At 42.7% G+C, this 15,845-nt stretch overlaps 1 protein-coding gene across 1 annotated transcript in view; it reads right to left on the bottom strand.

Annotated features, from left to right (window-relative positions):
• The window catches only part of IGF1R (insulin like growth factor 1 receptor), a 290,964-nt gene that overhangs the window by 56,220 nt on the left and 218,899 nt on the right, over positions 1 to 15,845 (bottom strand). Inside the window, exons 3-5 of the mRNA XM_014849602.3 lie at positions 9,359 to 9,671; positions 5,468 to 5,616; positions 3,041 to 3,185 (exon numbers count right to left, since the gene is read on the bottom strand). Coding sequence (XP_014705088.2) covers positions 3,041 to 3,185; positions 5,468 to 5,616; positions 9,359 to 9,671 — 607 coding nt within the window. The remainder of the gene's footprint in view (positions 1 to 3,040; positions 3,186 to 5,467; positions 5,617 to 9,358; positions 9,672 to 15,845) is intronic.

Genomic DNA, 15,845 nt, shown 5'->3' on the forward strand with positions numbered 1-15,845 from the left:
CCCGTTCTCCAGCAACTGACTACCCTGCTGTCTGTTCTGATGTGGTTTGGCCTCTATCTGTTGTTAGCCTGGAAATCAGATTATAAAATTGGCTCACGATGATTGATGTAAGAGCAAAGAGGCTCTCTGTGAGTTCTAAGAGCTCTGCTCTAGGTAAAGTGCTTGAATTTCATATTCCTGACTTGACCCAGTGGTCTGAGCTGCTCGGGAGACTTCTGGAGGCAGATGTCAGTTCCAGTTTGGAAAGCCAAGCTAGCTGGATATGAAGGATCTCTACACGATGACTTTTTCAGCTCTCCATCAAAACTTCCATCCTATTGAACCAAATGAAAGTGCTTATTTATGTTCTCACTGGCTATGAGAAGTTCAAAAAACAGTACTTTGAGGCAACAGTGTGACACGAAAAAAATCGAAATGCTTTGGGGATATGCAGATGAGAAGAAATAACGAGATAGAGAAGCGGTTTCCAATCTTTGCTGTGCACTGAAAGTCCCTCAGAATCTGTAGGAAAGCACTGATACCCGGATCCCACCCCAAACATTCTGATTGAATAGGGACAGGGTGCAACTTGGGAATCAGGATTTTCTAAGGCACAGCAAAGTTTGGGAACCACTGGGATAGAGGTTATCTTGGCTTCAATCAAAAGCACGCAGAAATGGAATGTTCAGAAATTAAATTTCCAGACAGCTCGGTTAACACTCCTCTAACTCAGAAGCCTTGAATACGTGCTACTGCCTACCTAAATTATAACCTCCACACCTGGGTGCATAACACCTTACGTAATTCTAATACCACCTACCTTTCCAGAATTATTTGCCAAACAGGTCCCAGGATGCCCAAACTCGTTGTCTTTGCTCCTGCCGCCCTACCCTGAACTGCCTTTCTTCACCCTCTTCTTTCTGACTGTTTCCGGAAACCCTTCCAGGCCCATCTCAAATGCCACCTCTTCTTAGAAGCCAGTTTGATCTTCTTAATCAGATATCTGACTCTTTTTCATGCCCATGGCACGTTCCTTTTCTTTCCCTTGGGGCACCTTGCAAGTTCTGCTTTGCCCTCTCGGCATTTATCTATTTATCATATTTTGTTCTTCTCTTCCTCCCCCTGACTCTTCCCTTCTTGCAGGAGCGAGGGCAGCAGGTGAAGGGGCTGGACCTAACTCTCTTCCTAAATCTGAGGAGGAGAAATAAAGAACTGAGATGTTGCTGCTGGTCATACCTGCTACAAAGATAGTTGTGGGGGAGTTCACCACAAGCGAGGATGACCTACACCTTTTTGGTTATGGGTGAGGAAGGTAGGGGAAAGAACTCAATTCCCTTCAAGAGACAAGATTATTAAGCACCCTAGCTCAAGACAGAGCCTCCAAGAAGCAGCACGCAGGAATAAAAGGCTGGAAGGCCAGCAACCTCAGAGCCACAAGGGCTATTGATCAGCAGCAGGTTGTGACAACCTGAGGCCCATTCGCCCCCCCTCACCATCTAAAACACTCATAGCAGGGCACGGGCCCAAAGCTTACCTGAGCTTGGAAGTGTCCCAATAAGGAGAAATACATCACAAATATTCTTGCAAATAAAAATCGGGCATTACTTTTCAGCTACATTTAAACGCATAATACTTTTAGTTAACACACAACTAAAAGGGAATCACATCATGTAATAGTACCTAGTAAAAATTAATTAAACTCTCCTCTCAGCTTTCACCTCTATGTCTATCACGTGCTCAGCCTGGGGAAAAATGTGTAGCCTTAAGCAGCAGGAAAACTTGCAGATACCTATCTGCCAAAGACAAAGTGCCTACCAACCCTGGGGATTCCAGAAACACAAACTTACTTGGAGAAAAAAAGAACTGCGCTAAAATTCATTTTAAAATTTAATACAACAAACAATAACCACCACCTCAAATTGGCGGAGCCCCGGCTTGCCTTGTAAGCGAGCTGGGGCACTCCAGGACTGGGCGTAGTGGCAGCCTCTTGGATTTGCGAGAAGAAAGAAGTTTTTCTAAAGGATCAGTGTTCCCAGTGGGGAGGACAGTGTGCTTTTCAAGGATGGAATGAAGAGCTGCCCTCTCTCTTGAGCTGTATCAGATGATGGAATTTTAAGAATTTAAGACTGACCAAGAGTTAGGCTGAGAAAAGCAGAGAGGCTGTAAAGGAACTCTTTTGCGGTAACTTTATCCAGTTGGGGCAGATAATTCGCAAGGACAACCTTTCCCATGACCTTCCCACCTCTTTCTTTCCTAAATTATTTCCCCAATTCTCTTTAGAAGGAATCCACTCATTCATGGATGTCTCCTTTTATTTCAAAGCATTAACTTAAAGCCAGGCAAGAGCTGTATTTAAAAGGAAAACTGTGAAGAAAAAAGTACAGATGCAAAGGTACACACAGGCTAACTGCTGAAAAGAAACTGTGTGTGCAATAAGCGCCAACTTTTATTTATCCTCTGGTGGAAAGCCTCCAGCTATTTTAAAACCCCTATTACAAAGCACATTTCTGCAGAAGGCAAAAATCCTATCAATAGCACAAATCCTATAAGCTAATCAATAAAAACGATCTTGTGAATCAAGAGTTCTTTATAACAAAACGAACTGTCCATACTTCTCCGAATCTCTTATATCCCGATATATTTTGAAAGACGGAATGGTTTTTATGTAGGAGAGTACAGTATCTTGAGGCAGACAAGGGTCATGTAAATGATGATTTCACGGAGAGTTAAGTATTTTAGACCCATTCCTGTCACTCTTGGGAGAAAGAGCCCAAACAGCATCCCTGTCTGCTGTTTCACCAGCCACAGTAGACAGGCCACCCTTGACTGAGGGGTCACAACACAGTTTTCCAAAACAGCAACGTCCCAAGGATGGAGAATCCTGACTACAAGAGACTCTACCGAGGTAAGCCATCACTCAGGTGGTACCAGCACACTGTCTCTTCTTCCTGTCTTCCTTTTAACAAGAAAGAACTCTTACCTAGTCATGTAGAATTTTAAAAGCATGCTACTTATTTGGTAACAGGAGAATGTCAGCTCATAAACTCTGGGGAGCACTTACCCCTCCAGCTGTTCCTCTCCTAAGATCTGGCGGAGGTTTTTCAGGAAGGACAAGGAGACTAAGGCATGGGAATGGCGGATCTTCACGTAGCCTGTCACCACCTCGATGAGCCCCATGAAGTTCTCCAGTTCCGAGGCAATGTTATCTACAGCGAGAGGGACCGTGTGACTGAGTGGTCACTGAGCGTAAGGGCGACATACTTGCTTTCTCACAAACGTGTAGGGAGCGATTCGGTGGCAGGTCTTGTTTTGAGGTGCCGCTGAGATGCTCAGGCTGCTGGCACAGGACCCACTGTCCTCCGTCAAAAATGCACTTCCCCAGGCTTGACTTTCAACAACCCCTCCCAGGACAGAGCTCCCGAGGCAGGGGAAAGTGCGTTTCTAGAAGGCCCGGTACTGCTGCTCCCAGGCCGATGAACAGAACGTAAAATCATAAATACCAGATGCCAATTAGCAAAGGCCGACAAATCTAGGGAACGTCTTTTAATGTGCTCTGTCAACAGACAGCGCTGCCTCCACAGTACAAGGGCATGACTAAATAAACAACATTTTCCCTGTCTCGTTAGGAGCTGCCTTTGCTGCATTTCTAGTTCCTAAGATACAGGGATCTATATTTAAAGGTTCCATCCTACTAAGACGGGAAAACACACCAAAATGTCAACAATGGTTATCTGCAGGTGTTTTTTAAAAATTCATCTCTAAATTTTCTATAAGGTACATGTATTATTTTCTAATAGCTGCTAATATATGTGTAAAAACAACATGATATATAAACAGTTTATTTCCTTTCCTCTTATTTACCCTATATTTTTCTCAAAGTCAATAGTAAACTTCAGTTCAACTTACATCAAAACTATAATAAATTGAGTATGGTTCAACTAACGGGATTTTACCCTGTATGACTTGTGAAGGCTTATTTAATGAAAGGTTCTATTTTGCTTTGAATTGATAAAAATAAAAGAATAAGGGTACTGTCCTTGAGGGCAAGGCCCCAGTTAATGGTTTTCCAAGAGGAATCCAAGTTGTAAAGACTAGAGTTTGCCTTCTGTTGATGTGTCAAGGAAAAGAAGATGAATCTTAAACGTGGGGCAGGACACAGGCCCTGTAGTCAAGGCTGGGAATGTCCTTTCCAATGAGACGTCCTGTCACCCTGAATCCAGCTGATTTCCTGAGCTGGACATAAATTGGAAGACACATTCCATTATCATGCAAGAATATGTCCCACTTCCCTCTCAAATTATACTTCTCCATGATTTAATTCACGGATTCAGTTTTTATCTTCAGGATAAGAAGATTTAAAAAAATTAAAAAAGGAAGGTTTAGGCACTTAAAGGGTATGTTCTAGGAATGAGGAAATCTTTTTAAAAATTAGGAAATTTAGTAAGAGCAAAAAGAATAAAACCGCAGAATACCATGAGGGTAGCTGTGTGGAAACAAAGTTATCTCTGTCGTCAACAGGTGAAAAGTGTCATGAAAAACAAGGACTATCAAAAAATTCAGAAAAACTAAGCAAAAACTTGCTTCTGCCACGTCTACACCATGAGAATATAGCTCATTCATTTAACAAACAGTACTAAGGAAATGTAAATTCACAGAATAAAGTAATTAGTCATTTTTTTTCTTGAACTGTAAAAACAATTTCTTCACAAAAGGATTTAGGAAAAAAATTCCTTTCAACCTCAAAGTTTTCTTATATTTATTCTACCTTATGAAACTACCAGTACCTTGACCAAGTGGTCCTGGAGGTGGAGAATTCAAGGCACCACGACTAGAAGCCCTTGTCAGTTAAAGACCAGAAGTGAAAATACGACAGAATAAGTCAATGGGAACTGCCCTGCACAAAGGCAATGACCAGGGACGCCATCTACTGCAGATGATGGTGACCCTACAGGGGTGAGACGGAAGCTCTAAATAAATGATGACACTTACTTATATCTTTTTGGTTCTCAGAAGTAAATTTGGAGATCAACCATTCTTTTGGACAATAAAATTTTAAAGTGATATCATTAAACTCTTCTCTTTGCTCAGTCTCCTCAATATATTGAAGTAACCGAAACTCTTTGGACTTAAAACTGTGTGGATTTGGCTCCAGCTGGAGGCTGCTGAGTCATAACTCTGATCCCTCGGTCTCTTCTGGCATTTGTGTGTGTTGGGACCTGCCTCTCCTGCATAAGACGCGACTAAAAGAAAGAAGAGGGATGACCCTCTGCAGGAATAAACACTGCCAATGGCTAGAAAACAGACTGCCTTTCAATCTGTTTTTTATCTTTGAGGGAAAAACAAAGGAGAGACATCAAGCATGAGGCTTACGCACCATGTTGTTTTTCTAGGCCCATATTTTAGTTGTGAGTCATGGATGGGTAGGAAAAGCATCAACAAAAGAAACCAAGAGATCCAGTCACCTCTTCCAGGGCGATGAAATACTTACTGCCTCGTCGGATATTAATGAGCAAATTGCCCTTGAAGATGGTGCATCCTTGGAGCATTTGAGCAGAAGTAACAGAATCAATGGTCTTTGTTTTCTTTTCTTCCTCACAGACTTTGGGGCAAGGACCTTCACAAGGGATGCAATACATGCTGTTGGAGATAAGGAAGCAACCAGAAACACAGAGATCAGACTGTCTCCTTGCATTAAACAAATCGTAAGGATATGGTCTTATTCTAGTTGTTTTTACAGTACAAATTATAAAAACCAACTGTTTTGAAGCATTCAAGCGGTCACACTGTATCTCATCCCCAAGCCCACCCAGGATAAGCCACTCAAATTGCAAACAAAAGGAAGAAAAGTGCCTACATGGGAAAAGCATGCTGCTTGTTTCCAGACAAAATATGTGATACATCCTTGAAGCATGTGTGTGTCATAGACTGTCGACTGGTGAGCCAGCTGGTCCCATGTGGGAGAAAGAGCTTGGCAGAAAGGAAGCACTGGGGGCTCCTGAGGAGAATGGGGCTGCTCTCTGATGTCGTGGCCCCTGCCTGGCGCACCCTGGAGGAGACACTGGAGAGTGGACAGGGGCAGCAAAGGGACAGCAGTATCTCTGCCACTAACAAGAGTCTGACTCCCACAGCCAGCGTCCCAGAAAACCCAATGAGGGACTCCGAAAGGTATGTAGTATAGCACAGATCCATTATTTTCTTGCTAAAGCACAACTGAAATTATTTCTTGACAGCATTTTGCAGCAACTTGTAAATTGATCCAAATGTTGTTTTTGCTGCATACACAATATAAGCAAGGAACTTCCGTTACTTAGTAATGAGCTCCTTTTTCATATGCTATCCTGAACATGCCACAAACACCAAGAGTGAGGGACAGTGAGTGAGACTGGCACTATTCCTGCCTACCTACCATTATTTAGGAAATAGCACACAAAACGCTAATCCAGCTGCTGAGCCACAGAGGAAGGATCAAAAGTTGGGTTGATTTCCAAACAAAATAAATGATACAACATTATGGGATGTGTGTATAATAGGATGGTGAGTTGGAGAGCCATTATATTTACATTGTTGTTCTTGAATGATCTTTTAAACTTCATGTAGACAAGTAAAAAACATTCAAAGAAACAGTGTAAGTTATAGCTCTTTTCATTAAAGCCTTCTTTTTTTTTCCTGGAACTTCATTGCATATCTAAGGCAAAAAGGCAGGGTTTTGTTTTGTTTAAAAGCTTATAGGTAAACAAAATTCTCTGGTATTTTCCTATTTCATGTTGGGAGAATGGGAGGCAAGGTTTCCAAAGGAACTGGGCCAACCATAGAAAGGGAGATCTCTCCTTTCTCTAACATCATACTCAACATTCTCATTTCTAGCATGGGTAGTAGCTTCCCTTATTCTTGGTTTTTATTGCTTCCAAGTTACCTACGTACCATATAATGCCCTCATCCTCCCTTTAAAAAACTTTTCATTTTGAAATAATTACAGATTCACGGAAAGTTGCAAAGAGTACAGAAAGGTCCCATGTAAGCTTCCCCGAGTTCTCCCCAATGGTTACCTCTTATATAATGCTATTGCAATATCGAATCCAGGAAAAACACTGCTACAACGTATGCGTATGATTCTATGTCATCTTATCACTGTGTAATCACAGTTGCAATCAAGATACAGAACTAGTCCACAAAGATCTTCCACACAGTCACCACATCCCCATATTCCTAACTCCTTCCTGATAACCACTAATCTGTTCTCCATCTCCATAATTCTGTCATTTTGAGAATGTTATATAAGTGGAATTATACAGTATGTGACCTTTTGAGATTGGCTTTTCTTCACACAGCATAATGTTCTTGAGATCCATCCAAGTTGTTGTGTATTTCAATAGTTTATTTCTTTTTATTGCTAAATAATATTCCATGGTGTGGATGTGCCACAGTTTGCTGAGCCATTTACCTCTGGTGGGACATCTGAGTTATTTCCAGTTTTTGGCTATTTCAAATAAAGCCACTCTGATCAACTGCGTATGCATTTCTGTGTGGACATAAGTTTTCATTTTCCTGGGATAAATATCCAGGAGTGTAACTTCTGTGTTGTAAGGTAAGCGGACGCTTAGTTCTCCATGACATTTTATTCAAATAGCAATTTCTGAACCAAACACCTTTGTCAAAATGTCTAGGAATCATCTAGCACTTTAAAAATGTTTTTCTAAGCAAATGTTCTGATTACTAGTTTATAGATTAATCTTCCTGGAGTGCACTCTGATACAGAGAGGGTATAAGCAGTATTAAAAAATAAATATTTTAAAGTAAGTGTCAAACAGGCCTTAAAGGCTGAGGGGGGATTTATTATTTCTTGATGGCATTTTATTTTAAAATGGAAAAGGCAGATCTGTAGCTTTGAACAGACTGTAAGAATTGCATAGGGAAAAATAACGGCTCAGTTCTTTGAATACACTGCAGGGGGAGAAATAACACTGTTGAATGCACTGCACCCTCAGTGCTACAACACATTGCCTGCTACATCATAGAAAAATGTATCCACAGGACAAAGACGGTATCATCTCCAGTTCACGGACCAGCTGTCCCATCCTTCTACCCCCAGGAGGAACTGTGGCAGAGCCACATCAGGGCAATGGCAAAGCCCTTTTAAGGTCTACAGCTGCCAATAAAATGTGAGTAAAACGTGGTAGACTTATGTTGGTTGGAATACGTATACTTAACAGTCCATTGGAGTCCTTGACACATTTATCATTTTAAAGTATTTAGAGTAATTTTTACTATGACAATGGTTATAGAAATTATAATGGGCAGAAAGTTGTTCTACATCTAATATTACGAAATTGAGTTTCATCTTTGATTTGAAGGTAAGCCTGTGATAGAAGTAGCATCTTCAAATATTATAAAGAATATCCTTTATAAAGACTTACTTGATGCCATTTACAGAAATAGACTGCAGCAAAAAGCAGGTAAATGACACATTATATTCAAAATTAATGTTTACTTTCCTAACAGCATTTTATATTTGTAGAATAGTTTGAAGAACCCAGGAATGCAAGGGTCCCCTGGCCCTCCCTCACCATGAGGGAGGCTTTTGGTCTGTGACAACTGAACTACTCTTTCCTAAAAGTTCTCTGCTCTGCTCCAGAGGATGGAACCGCAGCTCCACACCTCTAGTCTTCTTTTGCTCCCAGGGTTACAGCCGTATATTTTGTAATGATGATAGCACTCTCTTTTCAAAAACATGACAATGTCATGGAAGTCCAGATGGCATACAAAGAGGGGTGCCATTTGCTGTAAGGAACTTCTTTGCTTCCCAAGCAAAGTCTCAACATTTAGGAAGGAAAACAAGGAGCACATAGGAAACTGAGGGAGGGTGAGGGTGGAGGGGGTGAGAGAGAGGAGGTGCTGATGGACGATGCAGGTTCCTTGAAGCTACTGCTTACCCTCAGCAGCAGCCAGTACAGGCACAGGGCCTGTGCTAAGAGACTCTTTAGGCCTGCTGGCTGCCTCCAGGATGCTGCAGGGGCTTGCCTTGTCTTCCCTCTTGCAATCCCAAAGCCTTCACTGGGCTAGTGCTGAGTAGCACTAGGGGTGAGGGAAACCTAAATCTATAGTGTCATCGTTGTCGTAGTGTCCCCCCACCAGGGGTGACAGTGACCTCTGGGTACATGAGTCAGCAAGTCAAGTCCTTAATTTCAAGTGTCCTGTCAGTACACTTCCAAAACAAACAAAAACTGCCAATTGCTCCTAGAATCTCATGAAAAATTATGCCAGCCCTCCAAGAAGACCCATCTCCCTTAACCTCCCTGGGGTCCCAGATGGAACAACTGGCAGAGCCCGCCTTTCTGCTCCCTGCAAGCCGCCTGCGTGAGCGACAGGCCCTGAGACTGACCTCTGACTGCCGTTGCGGATGAACCCCGAGGGGCACTCCTGCATGCACTCGCCGTCGTGGATCACGAAGCCCTCGGAGTCGCTGCCCTCAGCGCTGGGGATGTTGGCACAGAAGTCGCGGTCCACGCAGCGCCAGCCCTCAAAGCGATAGGTGTTGGGCGGGCAGGTGGGCACGCAGACGCCGGCGTAGAAGTAGTGGCGGCAGGCGACGCAGGCCGTGTCGTTGTCAGGCGCGCTGCAGCTGCCCAGGCACTCGGGGTGGCAGCACTCGTTGTTCTCGGTGCACGCCCGCTTCCCGCACGCGCTCGGGCACACTGTGGGGGCAGAGGGGACAAGGCCGTGAGACTCGAGGAACTGGACGCCCTCCTCCGGGCCTAGCCAGCATTCTTCTTGGTCATTCTCTGGTCACCAACACCAGATCCCTCCACTGACAAAAACCAACCAATCACACACGAAATCCCCAAACGGAAAATCACTGGGCCCTGCATCCCACGTTAGGGCTGCAATGACAGTACTGTAGACCATATTGAGAGTTTCATCAGGGCAGGCAGAAAATTGAGTCTGCATTTTGAGTCTGGAGAGCAGGGTTTTAAGTCCAGCCTCTCCTATTTACCGGCTATTCCATCTTGGATGAGTCATTAGCTTCTTTGACCTTGATCCTCTCTTTTCTCCTCTATAAAATGGGGGCAATAATACCCAGAGTAGAAAGTTGCCTGAGGCGCATGACAACGTAGCAGCCCAAGGTGAACAGTACAGTGTATTATTACTTTAAAAGGCATTATGCTCTGTTCATTCTCCATTTCGGATGTGTTCCTTACTGAAATATCTTGAATAGTCTTAGTGTGCAGAAATGCTCGTTCATTTTAAAAATGATTAAAACAGAATATAGTCAAGATGATACCATTCAGGTTTACAAAATGGTTTTAGATACGTTTGTGTCTGCTTGCATCATATCAAAGGTCTTACCCCAAATAAGCAATGATATTAACTTATTCACACTCCCTAACCTATGACATCACTGCGAAGTCCTACATCTGATGGCTATTCTCAAAGACAAGAAAGTGGATGGGTGGGCAGTGTCTCTGAGCCCACAGGACCATAGGATATTAGAAACCATCTCCTCTGAGCCTCTCTAGGCTAAAGTTGAGTGAAAGCAGTGTCTGAAAACCAGAGATCCACAGTTCACATCCCAAGTAGATGAGCTGGCATCTATTTCCACAACAATGCTGTAATGCTCACACTATGGGGCTGTCAGCCTCACCAGCAAATAAAATATAAATCAATAAAATATGAAATCTGGTTTGCATTATATGTTTCCTATTTTTTCCATGAATTGGAAAACAACACAAAATTATTTAAATATGTATATTATTGACTCTGGCATGCCTTTTTTAGTGAAGATTCTATTATTGCTTTTTCTTATAATAAAAATACATGCTCAAAAAAAAAAATCAGAGATCACACATAAGAAAAAAGGAATATAAAGACCATCTAGTCCAGCGGCCCACAAATACCCGCCTATTAATACCTTCATGTGGACCCTTCCAGATCCTTTCCTATGCATGTGCATGCACATATCACTATCTATAGCAAAGGGGTCGAGCCATTCTGAAAGCATTTTTTGGCATAACATACTGTGAATTCCACAGTCATTTAACACCTGCATCGCATCCTATGGTCTAGTGTATTGTAAGTTATAATCAGTCTCCTACGATTAGACATCTTGCTTATTCCTAACATTTTATTATTATAATCAGCACTGCAATCTTCATGAGAGCCCTTAATTATTTCATTAGGATCAATTTCCAGAATTGACTTTGCTGGGTCAAACTGTCCTCCGGAAAGTATGTACCAATTTATCCACCAAATAGTTGTGTCCAAGAGTTCCTATTTCACTGCAAACAGGTGAATTTAGAAACAGGTTATCAGAACTTGGACATTCAAACAAATACTGAAACCCATGAAGAAAGCAAATTCTCATGATACTGTTAAGCTTAAAATAATTTTGCAGTTTTCTCATTTGAAATCATCCTGTGACAGAGACAGTAGGTTGCCTTCCACTATTTATTCTTCTTACGTTTTTGGTAATAGAACTTGATTTTTAACTGGGCATTTTGCCATCCAGCTAGATCCTATGTCTCCCAGCCTCTCTCGTAGCTAGAAGTGACTAAGTTTTACCCAGTGAGACAAAAGAAAACTTTTTTTGGGTGCAACTTCTTAGAAGATTCCTTGAATCAGAGGGGGCGTGCTCTTTCTCCTCCTTGCTGGCTGGAGTGCAGGAGTAATGCAAGAAGCTCAAGCAGCCATGTTGGACCACGAGGTGGCCCATTAAGAATCATGGAGCAAGAGGAAGGTACTTGGTCCCTCATGACGATATAGCCAGTAGGCTAACCCTGGGCTTCTTACATCTAGACTTCTTGAGAGAGAAATAAATTTTCATTTTGTTTAAGTGCTGCTATTTGTTTTATGCAATAGAACTAATCCCACATAAGACACACCTTTAGAGCTATCTGTAAGCCAAGAAGAAAATCATTCCTGTTGGTTTATCTCATTTTTGTTAACCAGAATTGTCTCTCAATAACTTCTGGCTATTTCTGAAACCAATCTACCCAAGAGATAACAAAGACTAACTATCTCCAATCACACCAAAAAGTATATGTTGTAGGAGCTCCTAAAATGTGGAGATACATATATTGTCTACTAAGGTGATTATCTTTAAGAAGATAACACTGATTTGGATTGACAGGCCTAGGATATTTGTGGTAAATGCACACAGACACATGCACACATACACTCTACCCTCAAATCTCACACTCAAAGACATCTAATAATCGAATAGATTAAATGACTAATTTCAAATATATCCATTATGGAGGTAACTTCAAGGCTCAAGATCTAAAGAAACAACGAAATTGCATCTCCCTAGTTCAGGTTTTTAAACTAATAACAAGAGAACCTAAGTCCATCTATCCTTCAGTTATTTATCCACTTAGCAACTATTTATTGTGTGCGTGCTACACCCATGTTCCAGACCCTGTCCTCAAGGAACGGATGATATACCAGAGGTAAGTGTGAGAGTGAATGGAGGCGCTTGGTGTGCCCTGGGCCCTGGGTGCCAGGGAAGGCCTAGCAGAGGTGTGGTGTTGAGGCTGGAGCTGAAAGACAAAAGACAAAGAGGATAGGAATAGAGAATAACACAGGTGGAATCACATGTCAACGCATGTGGAAGCAATTGAGTCACTGTGGAGGGAGGACTGGGTGTCTGTGAAGAAGGCCAGGGACCAGTCACAGATGATGCTGGGACAGAGAAGGGGGCTAGCTCAGGGAAGCACCAAAGGCCTGTCTGAGGTATTTACACCAATTGGTGGACCATGGGCATCACTGAAGGTTTCAGGCAGGGGAGCAACATGGTCAGATTTTCATATTAGAAAGGTAATCTGGCAGCAACACAAAGGGTGTGATGACCAGAGAGGGCAGAGCTGAAATAAGAGGGATCAGGCAAGAGGAGAAGAGACACGCAGGCTTGTTATGTTATCCCTACAAAGTTTATATGCTATAATAGATCCATGAGGTTCATGTGGTTAAAATGAAACTGGCTGCAGAAAGCATGTGCACAGTCCTGCTCGTCAGCACAAACCAGCTGTATTAAGCATACGTCCCACTCAGAGCACTGAGTCCCTGGGGGCTGCTCTTCACCGCCATGCTTTGTGATTGGAGGAGGGGAAAACTGATTAAGAACCTTACAATCATCATCAGAGACTAACTGGGACCAATATTTACTTGCAAAACTCCCTTTTCATCACTTACAATTTAAATTAAATGCTATATAAAATGACAAGTATCAGACATTAATATCAAATAGCTATTAATGTAATACTAAAAACTTAGCATTTAAAAGAACAGAAAAATGTCCCCATGCGCTAGCTTGGAATCAGTTATACCCAAACGCAAATGTTGGGCATTTCCAGTATGAGAAAGAAAAAAATAAATACCTGACAAAGTATCTGTAGATATAGTTTGTGTTCCATCTCCCATTCCACTGGAAACAGCATCTCTGGGTAGCAGCCCATTGAGACCTTCCCCCTGCCCCCCGCCCTGCCAAGGGATGTGTTACAAGGAAGTGCATAGTCAGTCAGTTCTTGCCACAAGTAGCACACAGGCTGGGGAATTAGGGTTTTGTTTCAGTGATGGGAGCTACTTCAGTGATGGGAAGAATTTCAGTAAAGCTTAAATTAGGTAAAATTATGTTCTTTTTTTTTAAAAGATTGGCACCTGAGCTAACAACTGTTGCCAATCTTTTTTTTTTTTCTGCTTTATCTTCCCAAACCCCCCGTACATAGTTGTATATCTTAGTTGCAGGTCCTTCCAGTTGTGGGATGTGGGACACTGCCTCAACGTGGCCTGATGAGCGGTGTCATGTCCACACCCAGAATCCAAACCCTGTGCCACTGCAGCGGAGCACGTGAACTTAACCACTCGGCCATGGAGCCAGCCCCTAAAATTATGTTCTTTATAGACAGAACAACTCCTCCTAAAGCAATCACGAATCAAGGGATTCCTTTATGTTACATGATACAAACTGCACAAACACATAGCAAATACTCTGGGGGAATAAACAGGGAGTGTGATGGGGAGAGGGGGAGAAAGGAGAGGTGACTTGCTGCTAGAAGACAAATTCCATAAATAAGAGGCCGCTCAAGGGATGGAAGCCGGTGTTGCCCTGGCTGTGGCACAATCGGAGAGGATTCTGGGAGGCAGGCAGACAACACGTGGAAGTTCAGGATTAGAGAGTCCTGGAGCCAGCCCCAGAAGCCTGCTGTAAATTTTGCCTCATCTCAATGTATATAAATATTATTAGTGTTCAGGACTATTAAGGGATTTCTTGAAAAGCCTGGGGCAGTGTGTCTCGCCAGCAGATGGATGGCTGCTCCACATGAATGCCAAAATGTAAAATTTAGTACAGTTACCAAATTTCCAATTACCGAGCTATGGGAGAAAGGAAGAGAAGCTCTTTCCTGCCTGACTTCCACGAATAAGGAGTACACCTAGTGTGATGAAAGGCATTTCTACTTTTAAAAATAAAAGGAAAAGAAAAGCTGCTATAAACTAACAAAAATACAGGGGAAAAAAGCAAATTGATTTTGCCCATGAGATCTTTCTATTCACTGAAATTCTTATAATAATGACCAACAATAAAAACAAAAGCCTATCTAAATTCTTGGAAAAGCTAACAACACTCCCACAACTACCACTAAAAGGATTGGTTCAGGGTCACAGTCACATAAAAATGAGGCACTGGGGGCCAGCCTGGTGGCATAGTGGCTAAGTCCACACGCCCTTCTTTGACAGCACAGGATTCAGGGGTTCGGATCCCAAGGGCAGACCTTGCACTGCTTGTCAGGCCACGCTTTGGCAGTATCCCACATAAAATAGAGGAAGATTGGCACTGACGTTAGCTCAGCAACAGTCTTCCTCAAGCAAAAAGAGGAAGATTGGCAACAGATGTTAGCTCAGGACCAATCTTCCCCACACACAAAAAAAGAGGCACTGCATTAAAAGCTCATTCTCTTCATTTTTCGGGACAAGAAAAAAGTCACATACACCAACTCTGTCCCTCCTTGGAGTCCTATTATTTATTAAATTCTTTCTAGGGTTTTTTTTTAACATTTGTTTTTGTTCTTGCCAGTAAGTTCTTTAACAATGTTTACCTCAGAAAAACCATTTTTAAAAGCATATGATAATAAAGTGCTCTGCTAGAAGAAAAGATGGAGAACTAAATCTCTTCACAAGGAACAAAAAATGAAAGAGGGGCCACTTAGCCACACAATGTTAAAAAACGCAAACAGTTTTATCCCAAATAATTTCTAAAGGACAGAACTAGTTCATGGATGTTCAAATAAGGTCAGGCTTCTGTGTTAAAAGACAGACTACTTGAGGGACATCTTAGTTATTTCTGGATTACTCTAAGAGCCACACTGCTGTTCCATATAAAAAGAGGGATGCCTTTCTAGAAGGACACGTGTCATTATGCATAAAGGTGAACTGCTGCTAACTCCAGGAAAGTGCACCTCAGCCTCCAAAGAGCATCAGTGAGACCCATGGGCCAGAGGAATTTTGTGGTTCTCTTGCCCTGCCAGGAGAGGCATTGACTCCATCAGACACCACGGGGAGGGGATGGGACAAGACAGAACGGGGCCCAGCTGGGTCAACTGAACGAGTAAGGGTCTCCCAGTATGGCCAGAAGCCTGCCCAAGGCTGTTGGCATTCTCCAGAAAGCACTTAGCCACAGATGAGGGGATGAGAAAGGCTCCTCTTGACTTAAATACATTAGTTATCAGCCAGGCTCTAGGCTAGGTCCTGGAGACATGGTAGGTAGCAGACAGCCCAGCCCTCCCAGGGCTCCCCACCCTGAGGACGAGCAGTGGGAATACAAAGAGGGGCAGGCAAGGGGCCAGTGAGCAGTGCTTTCCAGAGGAAGGGCCTGCCAG

The sequence above is a fragment of the Equus asinus genome, chromosome 2, assembly GCF_041296235.1.
Source record: "Equus asinus isolate D_3611 breed Donkey chromosome 2, EquAss-T2T_v2, whole genome shotgun sequence".
In the NCBI taxonomy this organism is placed as follows: Eukaryota; Metazoa; Chordata; class Mammalia; order Perissodactyla; family Equidae; genus Equus; species Equus asinus.